Genomic DNA, 13495 nt, shown 5'->3' on the forward strand with positions numbered 1-13495 from the left:
GGGGTGGTTACGGGGGTGGCTTCTGTAAGAAGCTGCTGGAAGCTTCCCCTGTGTTCGAGAGCGAGCCCATACCAGCCGGCTCTAAGACGGACCCGCTGCCGGCCAAGGCCAAGCCAATCAGCGATAGTGGTAAAGCCTCTGTGATAACATTTTTAAGAACGAAAAAAGTTGGGACGCAGAGGAAATGGCTGCCGGAGAGAGGAGTGAGAACATGTAAGAGAAACAACCCTGCGGACACCAAGGTCAGTGAAGAAGAGGGGGAGGAGATGCTCCAGGTGCTGGAGCAGAGATTCCCCTGCAGCCCGTGGGGAAGACCATGGTGAGGCAGGCTGTCCCCCTGCAGCTCATGGAGGTCCACGGGGGAGCAGATATCCACCTGCAGCCCATGGAGGACCCCACGCCGGAGCAGGTGGGTGCCCGAAGGAGGCTGTGACCCCGTGGGAACCCCGCGCTGGAGCAGGCTGCTGGCAGGACCTGCAGATCTGTGGAGAGAGGAGCCCACGCTGGAGCAGGTTTTCTGGCAGGACTTGTGACCCCGTGGGGGACCCACGCTGGAGCAGTGTGCTCCTGAAGGACTGCACACCATGGAAAGGACCCATGCTGGAGCAGTTCATGAAGAACTGCAGCCCGTGGGAAGGACCCACGTTGGAGAAGTTCGTGGAGGACTGTCTCCTGTGGGTGGGACCCCACGCCGGAGCAGGGGAAGAGTGTGATGAGTCCTCCCCCTGAGGAGGATGAAGTGGTAGAAAATAACGTGTGATGAAATGACCGTAAACCCCATCCCCATCCCCCTGTGCTGCTGGGGGGGTTTGGTAGAGGATCTGGGAGTGAAGTTGTGCCCGGGAAGAAGGGAGGGTGGAGGGAAGGTGTTCCAAGATTTTATTTCTCATTACCTTACCCTGGTTGATTTGTAATAAATTGAGTTAATTTTCCCCAAGCTGAGTATGTTTTGCCCGTGACAGTAATTGGTGAGTGATCTCTCCTGTCCTTATCTCGACCCGCAAGCTCTTTGTTATATTTTTTTCTCTCTCCTGTCCAGCTGAGGAGGGGGAGTGATAGAACAGCTTTGGTGGGCACCTGGTGTCCAGCCAGGGTTAACCCATCACAGTCTTTTATTTAGAGAATTTTATGATAATCCAAAAGATATATACAAAAGTGCAGAAGATACTATAGTCCTCATGATATTAAAGATTAAAAAAATGAATTCCAGTAACAAACAAAATAGTACAAAAAGAGAAAATACTCTTCATCTTAGCCATTGAAATGAGCTACAGAAGAATATCAAGTTTATCTCCTTAGAGAAGGTCAAGCAAATTCAGTTCATTTGCTAAGTGCTTAGATACTGTAGAGATCATATATAAAGCTCAGCAGAATTTAGATAACTCTACTGATGGAGACAGCAGAAAATACTGCAGCATTATCAGTGAATGCATCACTTGCAGAAGAAAAAAAAAAATCTCAGCTTGTTTGCTTTGCATCTGTGTTTTCAAAGACAGTAACAGTTTCTAATATCACAGTTTCTAATTTCATATCAACAAAATCTACTTTGCACAAGTATTACAGGAGAAATTTAAAAGGTCTGAGAAACATGGTTCCAAGCCGTGCTGACCTTCATACCATAGAGAATGGTCTTTTTTAATTCAGTAGATGAATGCAGTGAAGTTAGTAAGATCTGTCTGCTTTTTTCTATCTGCTAAATGATTCCATAATCTCCAAAATACACTGTCTACAGCTGGATCTTAATTTTGAAAATTAAGGCACAGAGCTGGGAGATTAAATAATGCCAACCTTTTCCTAACTAATATATAGTCCCTGTGCCAACAGCTATTTGCACATTTGTAGTTAGAAACCTTGTCATCAAAGATGTTTGACACTCGCTATAGGTGCTTTCTGTGCTCATCTGTTACAGACAGGAGTTTCTGCCAACTTACAGGCAACTTTGATGACTTCAAAGGAATAAATGTCCAATATACCAAAAATTCCCTGGAAAGGCCACATACATCTGCTGTTGCTGGAGGCTCTTCTGCCACTGTACGTTGCCTGTCCTTTGCAAACTTGGCCAAACTGGTAAACACTTTGAAACACCATCGAAACAAAAAAATCTCTAAGTGGAAGAAACAAACCTCATGTGCCAGGCACTCCTAGCAAGAAACAATAAGCATTCTTATTAAAACAGAAGTCTAGAAAAGCTTTGCAAGCATCTACAAACAGCAAAAGGTTTTTTTGTGGAGAATCGTGCCTTTAAAAGCATAGTGTGTGAAGACAAGTGTTGAAAAATTGTTTTCCACTCAAAACAGGCAGAAAAATATTTTATATCAAAGGTGGAAAAAAAATTAATGTCAAGTTAAAGGAGTCCAAGACAGACTAGAACTATTTTATGAAATCAGGAACATCAGGCCATGGGCTGTAGTCTGGTATTGAAGTTCAGGAAAGTGCATACCATTCAAAAAGTCAGACAACTGCGTCCTCACAAGCTGCATTCTTAAGCTGAAGTGTTACTGATATGTTACATATTGGAAAGAAAAAGAACTAGGACTGTTAAATCACTTGTAGAATGAGTACACTGAGAAAAGATGGACAGAAATGTTTTTATTTTGCACAAGTATAGAACAACATAAATGTCTTGACACCTTTGAGCAAGGTTCCTTAAACCCCAAGGTACATCCATATGTATTAATCAATGATAACTGAACAAGCAATAATAAGACAGATAAACAGACCTCCTAATAGTGTTGCTCATATAAATTAAAGTAGAATATTTCTGAACCAACAATACTATTAGTAGATGCTCTTTTTTCAGTCTACTTTCGAAGTGATGTCATCACTGACTAACTTAAAAAGATCACTTTTTTCTACAACTAGGTACCCTCTTTTAGACTCTCAATCAGAAAACAGGCAAACTGAATGGCTGGTTTTTTTGAAGGGGAGCAGTAGATGTGTCTGCTCATGCAGTACTGACTAAAGATTGAGACAGCAAACCTTGCACAGACAGAACAGATAAGAGATCTGTCTGACAGTCCACTGGAATTTCATTTGCTCTGCAGACAAAATAACAAGGTTGCTTGGAGGTAATCCAATAAACTGTTCCAACAATTATTAACAGAAAAGATTCAAGAAATGTGGAAAAACAGTTAGATTAAAAAAAAAAAAAAAAAAAGCAAGGCTGAAGGTTTCAAAATTTGTTCCTTTTCAACACTGTCATTAAATGCCTGAATCTCCAGAACCTTGCTGACATTACTTAAGCTTAAAATGAAGGCTCAATCATAAAAAACCCTCTCATAAAACACGAATAAGATCCAATGTTATCCTCAGTCGAGGAATATCAACATTAAGCACTTTAACTTCCACTCTTTCTCCAGGACCTAACCCGAGGCTTCTTCTCTTCTTCACTTTAGAAAGTTTTGCTTCTGTTATGTTTCGCACTGGAATCAAACCTGCTTTTCCCACACCAATATCAACAAAAACTCCAAATGGCGTTGCATTTTCAACTTTTCCAGTCAGAACAGTACCAACACTTAAGTCTTCAAAGCAGACTATGCTTCTTTTGAAGTCAGGTTTATCAAAATCTGTTATAAGAAACAAGAAACAAAAATAAGACACCACAGAAAAAGCTTGCGTTATTTTCTAAGGGTTGTTTCCAGCTAATTATTTCTAATTAAGAAGTCATCCAAGGTAGCTCTAAGGTCCCAAATACTGCTTCATTAAATTTTTTAAATAAAGACCCATCTGTGATAAACAACTGGTTTCTTGTATTTTATGAATCACTTTAAAAGACTATGATTAATGGAGTAATAAGTATGGTGAACTCCGTGGTATGAAACTATCACAAGAGGATCAGAAGCATGTAGTATATTAGCTAGTGACCGAAAGATTCTTTAAATTTTCTTGCAGCTAGGGAGAAAAGACTTGAGGTGACTCTTACTTGAGCTACATAAATTATACATAAAATTCTATTCCTATACAAATACAGGAAGGTGAATACTCGGTCTCATCAAATACTAAAGAGAAAAGTCAACAAGGCGCTATGCTTAGGCTTGCTGTTCATCTGCACCATGACATCACACGAACAACTGCTTCCCATGATACCACAAAATAAACTGGTTCTTTGCACTGACAACTTAAAAATCACACACACGTGATTATAAGCAGGTAATATCCCAATATATTAGAATTCACATTCTGCATTTAAGGGCATAGACAGATCTTTTAAACCCTCTTGTTACTTGCTTACCACTTTCTGCTCCTGCAGAAAATCCTTCTGAGCCTTCTCAACAACTTCCCTTTCAACCTTTCCCTACTGCTGTTTTACCTTTTCCAAAATACAATACGACTGAGATTTTCCAGAGACCATCACCAAAACAGGATTGTGACCATTTTCTTATATTCACCTTTGAGAAATAAAATACAGCCTGAAAAAGTTCATAGCTAAAATGTACTGAAAATCTGTCAGTCTGTAACTTCACCAGGCTGTGGATCTGTATTGGTTTGTGTGGCAAGGTTTTGGTAGTGGGGGGCTACACGGGTGGCTCCTGGGAGAAGCTGCCAGGAGCTTCCCCCATGTCCAACAGAGCCAATGCCAGACAGCTCCAAGATGGACCCGCCACTGGCCAAGGCCGAGCCCATCAGCGACGGTGGTAGCACCTCCGGGATAACAGATTTAAGAAGGGGGCAGGAGGGGTGGGGGGTGCAAAATGGCAATTTCAGCTAGAGAGAGGAATGAGAATATGTGAGCAACAACCTTGCAGACTCCCAGGTCAGTGAAGAAGGAGGGGGAGGAGGTGCTCCGGGTGCCAGAGCAGAGACTCCCCTGCAGCCCATGGGGAAGACCATGGTGAGGCAGGCTGTCCCCCTGCAGCCCACGGAGGTCCACAGTGGAGCAGATATCCACCTGCAGCCCATGGAGGACCCCACGCCGGAGCAGGTGGGTGCCCGAAGGAGGCTGTGACCCTGTGGGAACCCCGCGCTGGAGCAGGCTCCTGGCAGGACCTGCGGACCTGTGGAGAGAGGAGCCCACAGAGCAGGTTTTCTGGTAGGACTTGTGACCCTGTGGGGGACCCACACTGGAGCAGTTCATGAAGAACTGCAGCCTGTGGGAAGGACACACGTTGGACAAGTTAATGGAGGACTGTCTCCCGTAGGTGGGACCCCATGCTGGAGCAGGGGAAGAGTGTGAGGAGTCCTCCCCCTGAGGGGAAAGGAACGGCAGAGCCAACATGTGATGAACTGACGACAACCCCCATTCCCTGACCCCTGTGCTGCCATGGGGGAGGAGGTAGAGAAAATCAGAAGTAAAGTTAAGTCAGGGAAGAAGTGAGGGCTGGGGGGAAGGTCTTTTTATGATTTGGTTTTATTTCTCATTATCCTACTCTGATTTGATTGGAACTAAATTAAATTAATTTTCCCCAAGTCGAGTCTGTTTTGCCCGTGATGGTAACTGGTGAGTGATCCCTCCCTGTCCTTATATCTCCACAAGCCTTTTGTTATATTTTCTCTCCCCCATCCAGCTGAGGAGGGGGAGTGATAGAGCAGCTTTGGTGGGCATCTGGTGTCCAGCCAGGGTCAAGCCACCACAGGATCAAACCCCAATTGAGTACACAAGATGGCAAATGCACCAATAGGCTTTGAATGACATCAGATTTTCTACTGCAGGAATGTACATAATTACTCAGGTCCAAAATGGTTAATCCTTTTGTAACATTATACTGTACAGTGGTACTTCAATGAAAAAAAGCAACTAAACAGCCAGTCAGGGCAACGAGCACAGGGAGATTCAGAGGAACGATGGGAATCTTTTTATATGTTTGAAAACCTGTTCCCCTCCCCCCCCACCCCCCCCATCCTAGCAGATTCATTACAGTTACCTGATTAGCTGTTCAACTTTAACGTTAAAAAGACAATTTCTTGCAAGAAATGCCTTGCAAGCTTTGGCTAGAAAAAGATTTTTAAAATAATGTGATAAAATATACTATTCTTTTCCTTTCCCCAAATAATTCTACCCATTTTCCTTTGCACTAAAATTATTCAGGAAAAATAAACAACATGGAATTTCAATTAAATTTAAGATGATACATAGGAAATCTACTCTTTGTCCACAATTCCCTAATGTCACATCTCTACTGTTGGGAACAACAATGGAATTGAATCTTAAACCAAGATTATTTTTTGAATCAGGGTAGGGTACAAATCATTCAATCTGCCTGAGCCCTGTTAGATGTGATGCATTTCCTCATTGACAGTCACTAGCAGGGTTACAAAGACAATGAATTACAGCTATACAAGGCTACTAGGCTGCCTACTCCAGTCACAGAGTCTGCCTAACAGTAATACTGAATGTACTGGATCAGAAGGATGTTTCTACTGAAGAGTCCCTTTTGGTTTTATATCTTCATATGTTAATAGTCTATCCTACTGTAATTTAGATGTGAGACCACCAGAATAAATGGAGACAGAAAATACACATTGTCAAGATCACTATTTATAAAATAGGCAAGGAAACCACTAATGAACTGAAAAAAGGGGGACAGAAATGTTATTTCTTTTAAGCATAAGTTTATTATTTGTTATTATAAGCCTGCATCTTTGCTGCCTACCTTTATCTCTTGCTGTTGTAAGAGAATCCAGCTGTAAGTTTCATTAAACAACAGCATCTCCCAGATGTTTTACTTCATTGCTTATCTCATCTTTCTTCCCTTCCACCCCAAACTGTTAAGCACTACTGCAAAGTTTTAACCAAGGTAGGTCACGAGCCATGTGCTCCAATTACACTTTTCTCCAGGAACCAGTGCAATAAAAGAGCAGAACTACACAGTACTACACCACTGCTCCACAGACCTTTATTACTACTGTTTCAGCTTGGTCTCAGCATTCCCCTCCATGGTGGAGAGCCAACACAGATTTAATCAGTATAGAGTCAACATATTGAAACTATTTCATTTGTTAACAGGCATACAAGCCCCTTCCCATGGCTGAAAATGCCATGATTTAAGACAGGATTCACACTCCTTACCTACTGAGCTGGAAAGAAACATCTGACTATGATATAGCCTTTACCTTGCCTGAGAAAAGAAATGGAGTTACACATCCATGAAAATCTACAACTGACTTTAGAAGAAGAAAACATGCTGTTCTAAAACTGGTATATAGAACAATCAAACTGAGATTACAGCCTTCAAAGCAAAGGTTTACCTGTTCGAATGTCAAAGCCTTCAGGCTGAGTCAGACCATCAATGATCAGCTGCAGCGTGTGCACCGTTGTATTGAGCCTTTTGGCTGTGCCTTCCAGTCCTTCCTTTTGAATTACTGCATTTACTTTTTCCTGCATATCTGATTTTCCTATGTCATTTGTGTTTCCTCCAATGAAAGATAAAAACCTGGGAAGTTCAAACAAAGACACAGAGAGAAGTTTGTAACATCCTTCAGTGGAAACTGAACCTTTGCTATATTTAGGGGGTTTGATTACTCTTGCATTGATGTGTGAACAAAATGTCTGATAAAAAAATATGAACAGTGAACAGTTTCCCAAGTGCATATCCTCTCAACTCATCATCAACAACTCTGAACTCACTGATCAGAGACATACATAGATAGAGTCTATCTGTATACAAGTATCTCCTGGAATAGATTACAAAATTGAAGCAAAATTTCAAAATGTAAATCGCTTCTCAGACTGATGATTTCATCTCATGCTAAAACAAAATCTGATTATGACTGAAAGATGTCTTTTACAATGAAAGTTCCCTAGAAATAAGTGAGAGTTCTATAATACTGTCATTTTTATCATCACTCTCATTCAAATTAAAATGAATGGCAATTTATTAAAACAACAATGAACATTTAAAATATTAAATTAATATGAAGAATCTTTAACCAAGTTTAAGAAAAACTTTACATGAAATACTTGTCTATGAACTTCATGATCAAGAACAATTAGTTTTTTAGAAACTAGGAAATTATCAAGTCAAAGTAGTTACACAACACAAACACCCTTATCCTTCCCTACTGTCACATACATACACACATTGCAGATTGAGACAAATTTGGACTGGCATCTAAAAAGGCTGAGAAGAAATACTTTAAAATAAATATATCTTGATCTGTGATTTTTTTTTTTTTAAATAAATGAAAAAACCCAAACCACACTAACTGAGGTTTTTAGTTCAGCAATGTTGGCACATGTGCTGAGAAGCGCAGAGAATATATGACAAAAATTCACATGCAGACCCTACTCCTTATTATCAGTAGTGGTGCCTTAGACAATGTTTACTTGTCACTGAATAAATGTCCTTATTTTACTGAAGGATTTAAAAATGCAAAACAAATCTTTAATGGATATAAACCAATAAAAATGAGGATGCAGCTCATAGAAGCTAAGTCACATTATACTAAATAAAGCAATTTGTCCTTTTCTCAGTAGACACTTCAGTCATGTGTCCTGCTGCCCTACTCTGCATCTCACCATGAAAAAAACTCATCTCCCCTGCTTTATCATAGCCCTTATTGTTGGAGGGAGGCACATGGTTTTTTGCGTGTTTTCCACCACAGCAGACAGGTAGAATTATTGTCCCTGGCCTTCAGAGTCCGAGTAAACATTCCTTCCAAATTCCTAAAAGAGATCCCTCCTTCCTGTCCTTATCCTACTTCACAAGTGTAAAGTACAAGCCACAAAAGAAGTGCTGACCAGCAGGTTCATGCCCTGCACTTGGGAGTGGTGGGAGACATTCCAGCTCCATAAGAAAGCAAAAGCCCCTGGTACTCATACCCGTGCCGTCCACCGCCCCCCCCCCCCCCAAAGCCCCTAGTACTCATCCCACCCCCCAAAAAACCCCAAACCCCCAAACATTCTGTGCTTTTATCAAACCTGAGTCTAGTATTTCTTTTGGCAGGAGACAGTGGGGTTTTTTTGTTTTCTTTTTTTTAACCTGAAGAATCCAACTGACATTACTCAGGTGGTGAGTGATAAAAAGCTATATGCACTGAAATACAAAATTAAATTTCTTTTTGAGAAAATATAAATAGAAGGAACATAATGAAAGCACTATCTGACTTTCAATAAATCACAAAATTCATCTTTGAGCACAAGGGCAAAGCTTCACTCCAAAATGTCCACTCATTTCGCCAAAGGAGGACATCCTTTAAAATTGGCTGTCAGGACTTCCACTTTTTTACTGAATTCAAGTGCAAGCATGGCGATTTAAGTGGACTATTAGCTCAAACACATAGATTTGCACTTAATAGTGACAGATATAATTTTCACATTAATTTTCTTAGTGCATACAGATCTTTCATGTGGCAATGTATGAAGAAAAAAAATTAATAAGGATTCAGTGGATGATGCTGTTCTCAGGGTTTACTGAATTTTGCTTTGATTGCATTTCAACTTTTGACATCACTTTTTAAAAGTAGTTTGAGGCAGTTTGGAAACAAAGTAAATATCAAAAACAGTTGCCATGTTCTTTATAATATTAAATATAATTTTTTATTTTCCATAAACTAACAACAAAACACTACTACTACTCAAATATTTTGTCTAATAATAGCCTATATATCAAAAATATGAGACCTACTATGAAGCCATCTTCTGTTGGTCTCCAAAGAGCACTAAGAGTGGTTGGATTGATAATACTGAAACTGCACGTAGGCCCAGGCAAAGTGCTCTTTACACAGCTCCTTGGGGCTGCTGGCTCCTAACGCTGATGGATGGACAATGCCCTACCACAGCACTAGTGACAGGCGGCAGCTGCCCTGGCTTTGACTGACGTGCCAGATGTAACACAACAAACCTGACCAGCCTCATGACTCAACCTTCTAAACAATGTACGCTTTACCGCCAACCCCTGTAAACAAGTTTGCTGACATTCACATACTTGGCTTTATTTCACTCCAAATGGAAATTCAGCTGAAGTACCTCCAAGTAACATTTTCTCACCATTAGGATTTCGCAGAAGCACATTCACTTTGTAAATCAATAACAGGGTGGGTTTTGCTGCTAATAAGTGCAACCACACGGAACACCCACCGATGTATTAAAAAAAACCCCATTATGTACAAAACTGTCGAACGTGTGGATAATGCCATCAGAATGCACGGTGCTACGTGCAGGCTGCTGGAAAGAAAACCAGCCTGAAACAGGACACAACCCAGGTGCCTGAGCCCTCAATTACTATTCATGAAAGTTATTTCGCTGCCCGCTCCTTCCTCTGCCTCCCCCATCCTCTGGAAATCCCAATGGAAGTATTTACCCGATATTAAAAAGGATTCCTCATCTACACAAGAGTGGTAGGTTTGGGCTCTATGTTATCAATTACAGTTGTTTACATAACTTATTAACATGGTTACTGCTCAGAATAAAATTTTGGCTCCACCTGAAGATGACGCTTAAACACATGCCCAAGTCTAAGTACATGAGAAGTCCCGCCGACCACAGCAGAATTAATAATATTCTATAAATCAGGCATTTGGTTAAGAGTATTTCAGAATGACAAGATATATTATAGGCTGAACAGAGCACTGTAACAAGGTACACCGTGCACATATACACAAAAGAAATAATCTTTAACAGAAACAATATATTTCTACTTTAGAAATTCTCACCTTTTTAGGTTAGGTTTTGGTAAATTTCTTGGTGATTACAGATGTAGTTTTTAAGAATACTGTTGAATCTAGTTATATATCTGATGTATCATTTTCACTCAAATGAACATAGCCTAAGGACACTTAGAATAATAATAAAAAAATCAATATAAAGCACAAATCTCTGACTGAACAGTCGTGCATTATACTGATCATTTCTATTTTTAAATGTCATTGCTAAGAACAAAGTTAAATGTTTCCTTATTAAAAAAGCAACCCAACAACTTTGAGAGTTATTTCAAGGTCAGAAAAAAAGGATATAGTTGGTAATAAGGCTGGGATATGGCTATGGGGGGAAAAAAGTTTCCCTTAACTTACATATTTTGATCTTCATAATGTTAAACTATCTCACTACAATCTTTGAAATAGCTCACTTACCCAATTTGTAAATGAGAGTTCCAGCTGCACAACATAAGAACATGAATGATCTATGCAAAAATGAAAGCCCTTCAAGTATTTTCCTGGCTACATATGTGAATTAAATAACATGTTGCAGTAGTTCAAGTGCTGTCTTTATCTACTAGAAAGATAAAACCTAAAGAAAAGTTAACAGAAATGGAAATGGGAAAGATGAGATGTTTTTTCTGAAGTGAGGTCATTCTTACAAGATATACTATCCTTATTTCCTCAAATGTTTAGTGTCTGAGTGAATGGCGAACTTTCTGTTCAAGGCACATCAACTCAGATAAAAGCTGCCAGAGTTTTAGGAGAGTCAGAACAGAGCGAAATTTAGCTGGTTTAGAGACTTCGAGTTTTATGGGTTTGAGATTTAGAGAATACTCAGAAACCTATGCAACCACCTTAGTTTTAAAAGCAATCTTTTCAGTCTGACAGGACCTGCACAGAATAGTCATGGCTAAATCACTGATGTTTTTATTTAATACATAATTTCATCCATCTTACCCAGATAAAGAAAGAAAAGTAGCATAAATGTAACAAATAAGCACATCATGTTCATTTAACATACACATCTGCACAAAATTATAGCACAGCTTTTGCAATGCTTAAAAGATAATGCAAATTTCAGTGCAATGCAAAAAACAGTCAGAAAAGAGTAAAACTATTACCAAGGGAAGTATTCTGTAAATTTTTACAAAGTTACTTTAAACACCCCAAAAAGCTTCTTCTAATGTGCAGGAGTTCTAAACCTTTGCAAGGGTTTTAGTCATAGTCATTTGTTTTATGTAATCATTTCCAGTAACACAACTTAAGAGCTGAAAGTACTGGATTCGTTACATTAAAGCAACATGATATGCCATTACATCTCGTCACAGTGCACACATGAATTAATGGTAATGCAACATAATCACTCTGAAAACAAAACAACTTTGCATTAGCATGCGCTTTGTTAGGTAAAATGTACATTCATGACAGTAGGAAACTTAAATTATGCAGACATTTATATTTTAGTAATGTTTTGAAATGCAAAAGCATTATTTTTATAATGCAGATGTTGACTGTTTCTGTTCTCACTAGTAATACAGATCCTCAGTTTTCAACTACTGATGCAGATTATATAGCAAACAATATTTGTGCATTCTCTGTAATTAGTTGCTGGACACGGAAAGTTAAAGTTTCAAATATTTAAAACTACTTATGTGGTTTAGCCAGATAAGGATATTTAACCAATATGTTTTTCCTCAAATGCATAAATTATTAATATTATAGATTATCTGACTGCATGCAGAAGACCAGAAAACACTCAGATAGTTTATGACATTTTGAATGTATAAATCTAAGAAACAATGAGTTTCTAAACGAGAACAGAAATTCAGATGCAGTTACACTGCCACATAGCCACTTTGCTACAATACCATTAGGCATGCTGTTGTTAGCTGTTTTCATGACTACTGATATATCACATAACTGAAGTGTAACCCGAGATACAAAATAGTAAAACATGATTAGTTATCCACAAAGAATTAGTATTACAGTTAAAGGAGATCATTCCATAAAAAAGTTCATTTTTTCTTCATATTTTTTTTTTAAATGCAACCAGTAGGAAGTTATTTAAGTTTCAAAAATTTCAACAAATTAAAAAATACCACTTGATTTATGGGTCTAGTATTTATAGTGTAACTGGAGGATAATTCTTTGTTATTTCCAAGTTCTTCTAATCATTCTTGTTAACTGTATATTTTACATCACATAAAAGTTTTAAAATGTCTTTATTGGATGGCAATTAGCAGTGAAAGCCTTTTCTGCTCTTCTATTTACTGACAAGATAACTTTCAAAAATATGACCTCTAAAAATCCAGCTACTACGTTAATAGTCAGACCTGTGAATGAACTGGCTTTCTGAAGTGATGAATATGACCTATTTATTAGGCTTAATGGTCCTAATTCTGCAAGTGTTCTCCTTATTAGGGTTAGCCATTTCCTGTTGGAAATAGTCACAAAGATTCACTAATTTACTAAGCTTAACTTTCTTTGGGGGGGGTTTAAAGAGAAACATAAGACTTTACCAGAAAGTATTATTTTGCACATTAAATAGCTTGAATAAACACACACCACACACACACGTTGTGTACATGCAAGTACAGTCTTACTGAAAGCGGACAAAAGATATTTCGGTTGACTTTGCAGTGAATTTAAGGAAAGGCATCCTATCACAGTAGAAACTCCTGTCCTCTGTAAAATATTCACATGTAGACTGCATTATTAAATAGAACACAACAATTTGTTCTCATTGCTCAAACACCATACTAAGTAACTATTCCCTCCCTGATCTCTATTCCCCTTAAACATTGCCTCAATTGCTCAGGGACAACTAGGGGACCCGGACAGAAGCAAGCCAGCCCAGCAGAGAGCTGGAAATGCCATCAAAGGACAAGTGTGCAGTTGCATAAAGGGCAGGGGAGGGAGA

General features: G+C 39.2%; 1 protein-coding gene across 1 annotated transcript in view; it reads right to left on the bottom strand.

The window, feature by feature from the left end:
• Positions 1-3271: 3271 nt before the first annotated feature.
• Positions 3272-13495, bottom strand: part of SRBD1 (S1 RNA binding domain 1) — a 133877-nt gene continuing 123653 nt past the window's right edge. The window contains exons 22-23 of the mRNA XM_010576496.1: positions 7186-7370; positions 3272-3566 (exon numbers count right to left, since the gene is read on the bottom strand). Of these exons, the coding sequence (XP_010574798.1) occupies positions 3277-3566; positions 7186-7370 (475 nt within the window). The 3' untranslated portion in view covers positions 3272-3276. The remainder of the gene's footprint in view (positions 3567-7185; positions 7371-13495) is intronic.

This window comes from Haliaeetus leucocephalus, unplaced genomic scaffold, assembly GCF_000737465.1.
Source record: "Haliaeetus leucocephalus isolate CR32 unplaced genomic scaffold, Haliaeetus_leucocephalus-4.0 Scaffold526, whole genome shotgun sequence".
NCBI classification, from domain to species: Eukaryota; Metazoa; Chordata; class Aves; order Accipitriformes; family Accipitridae; genus Haliaeetus; species Haliaeetus leucocephalus.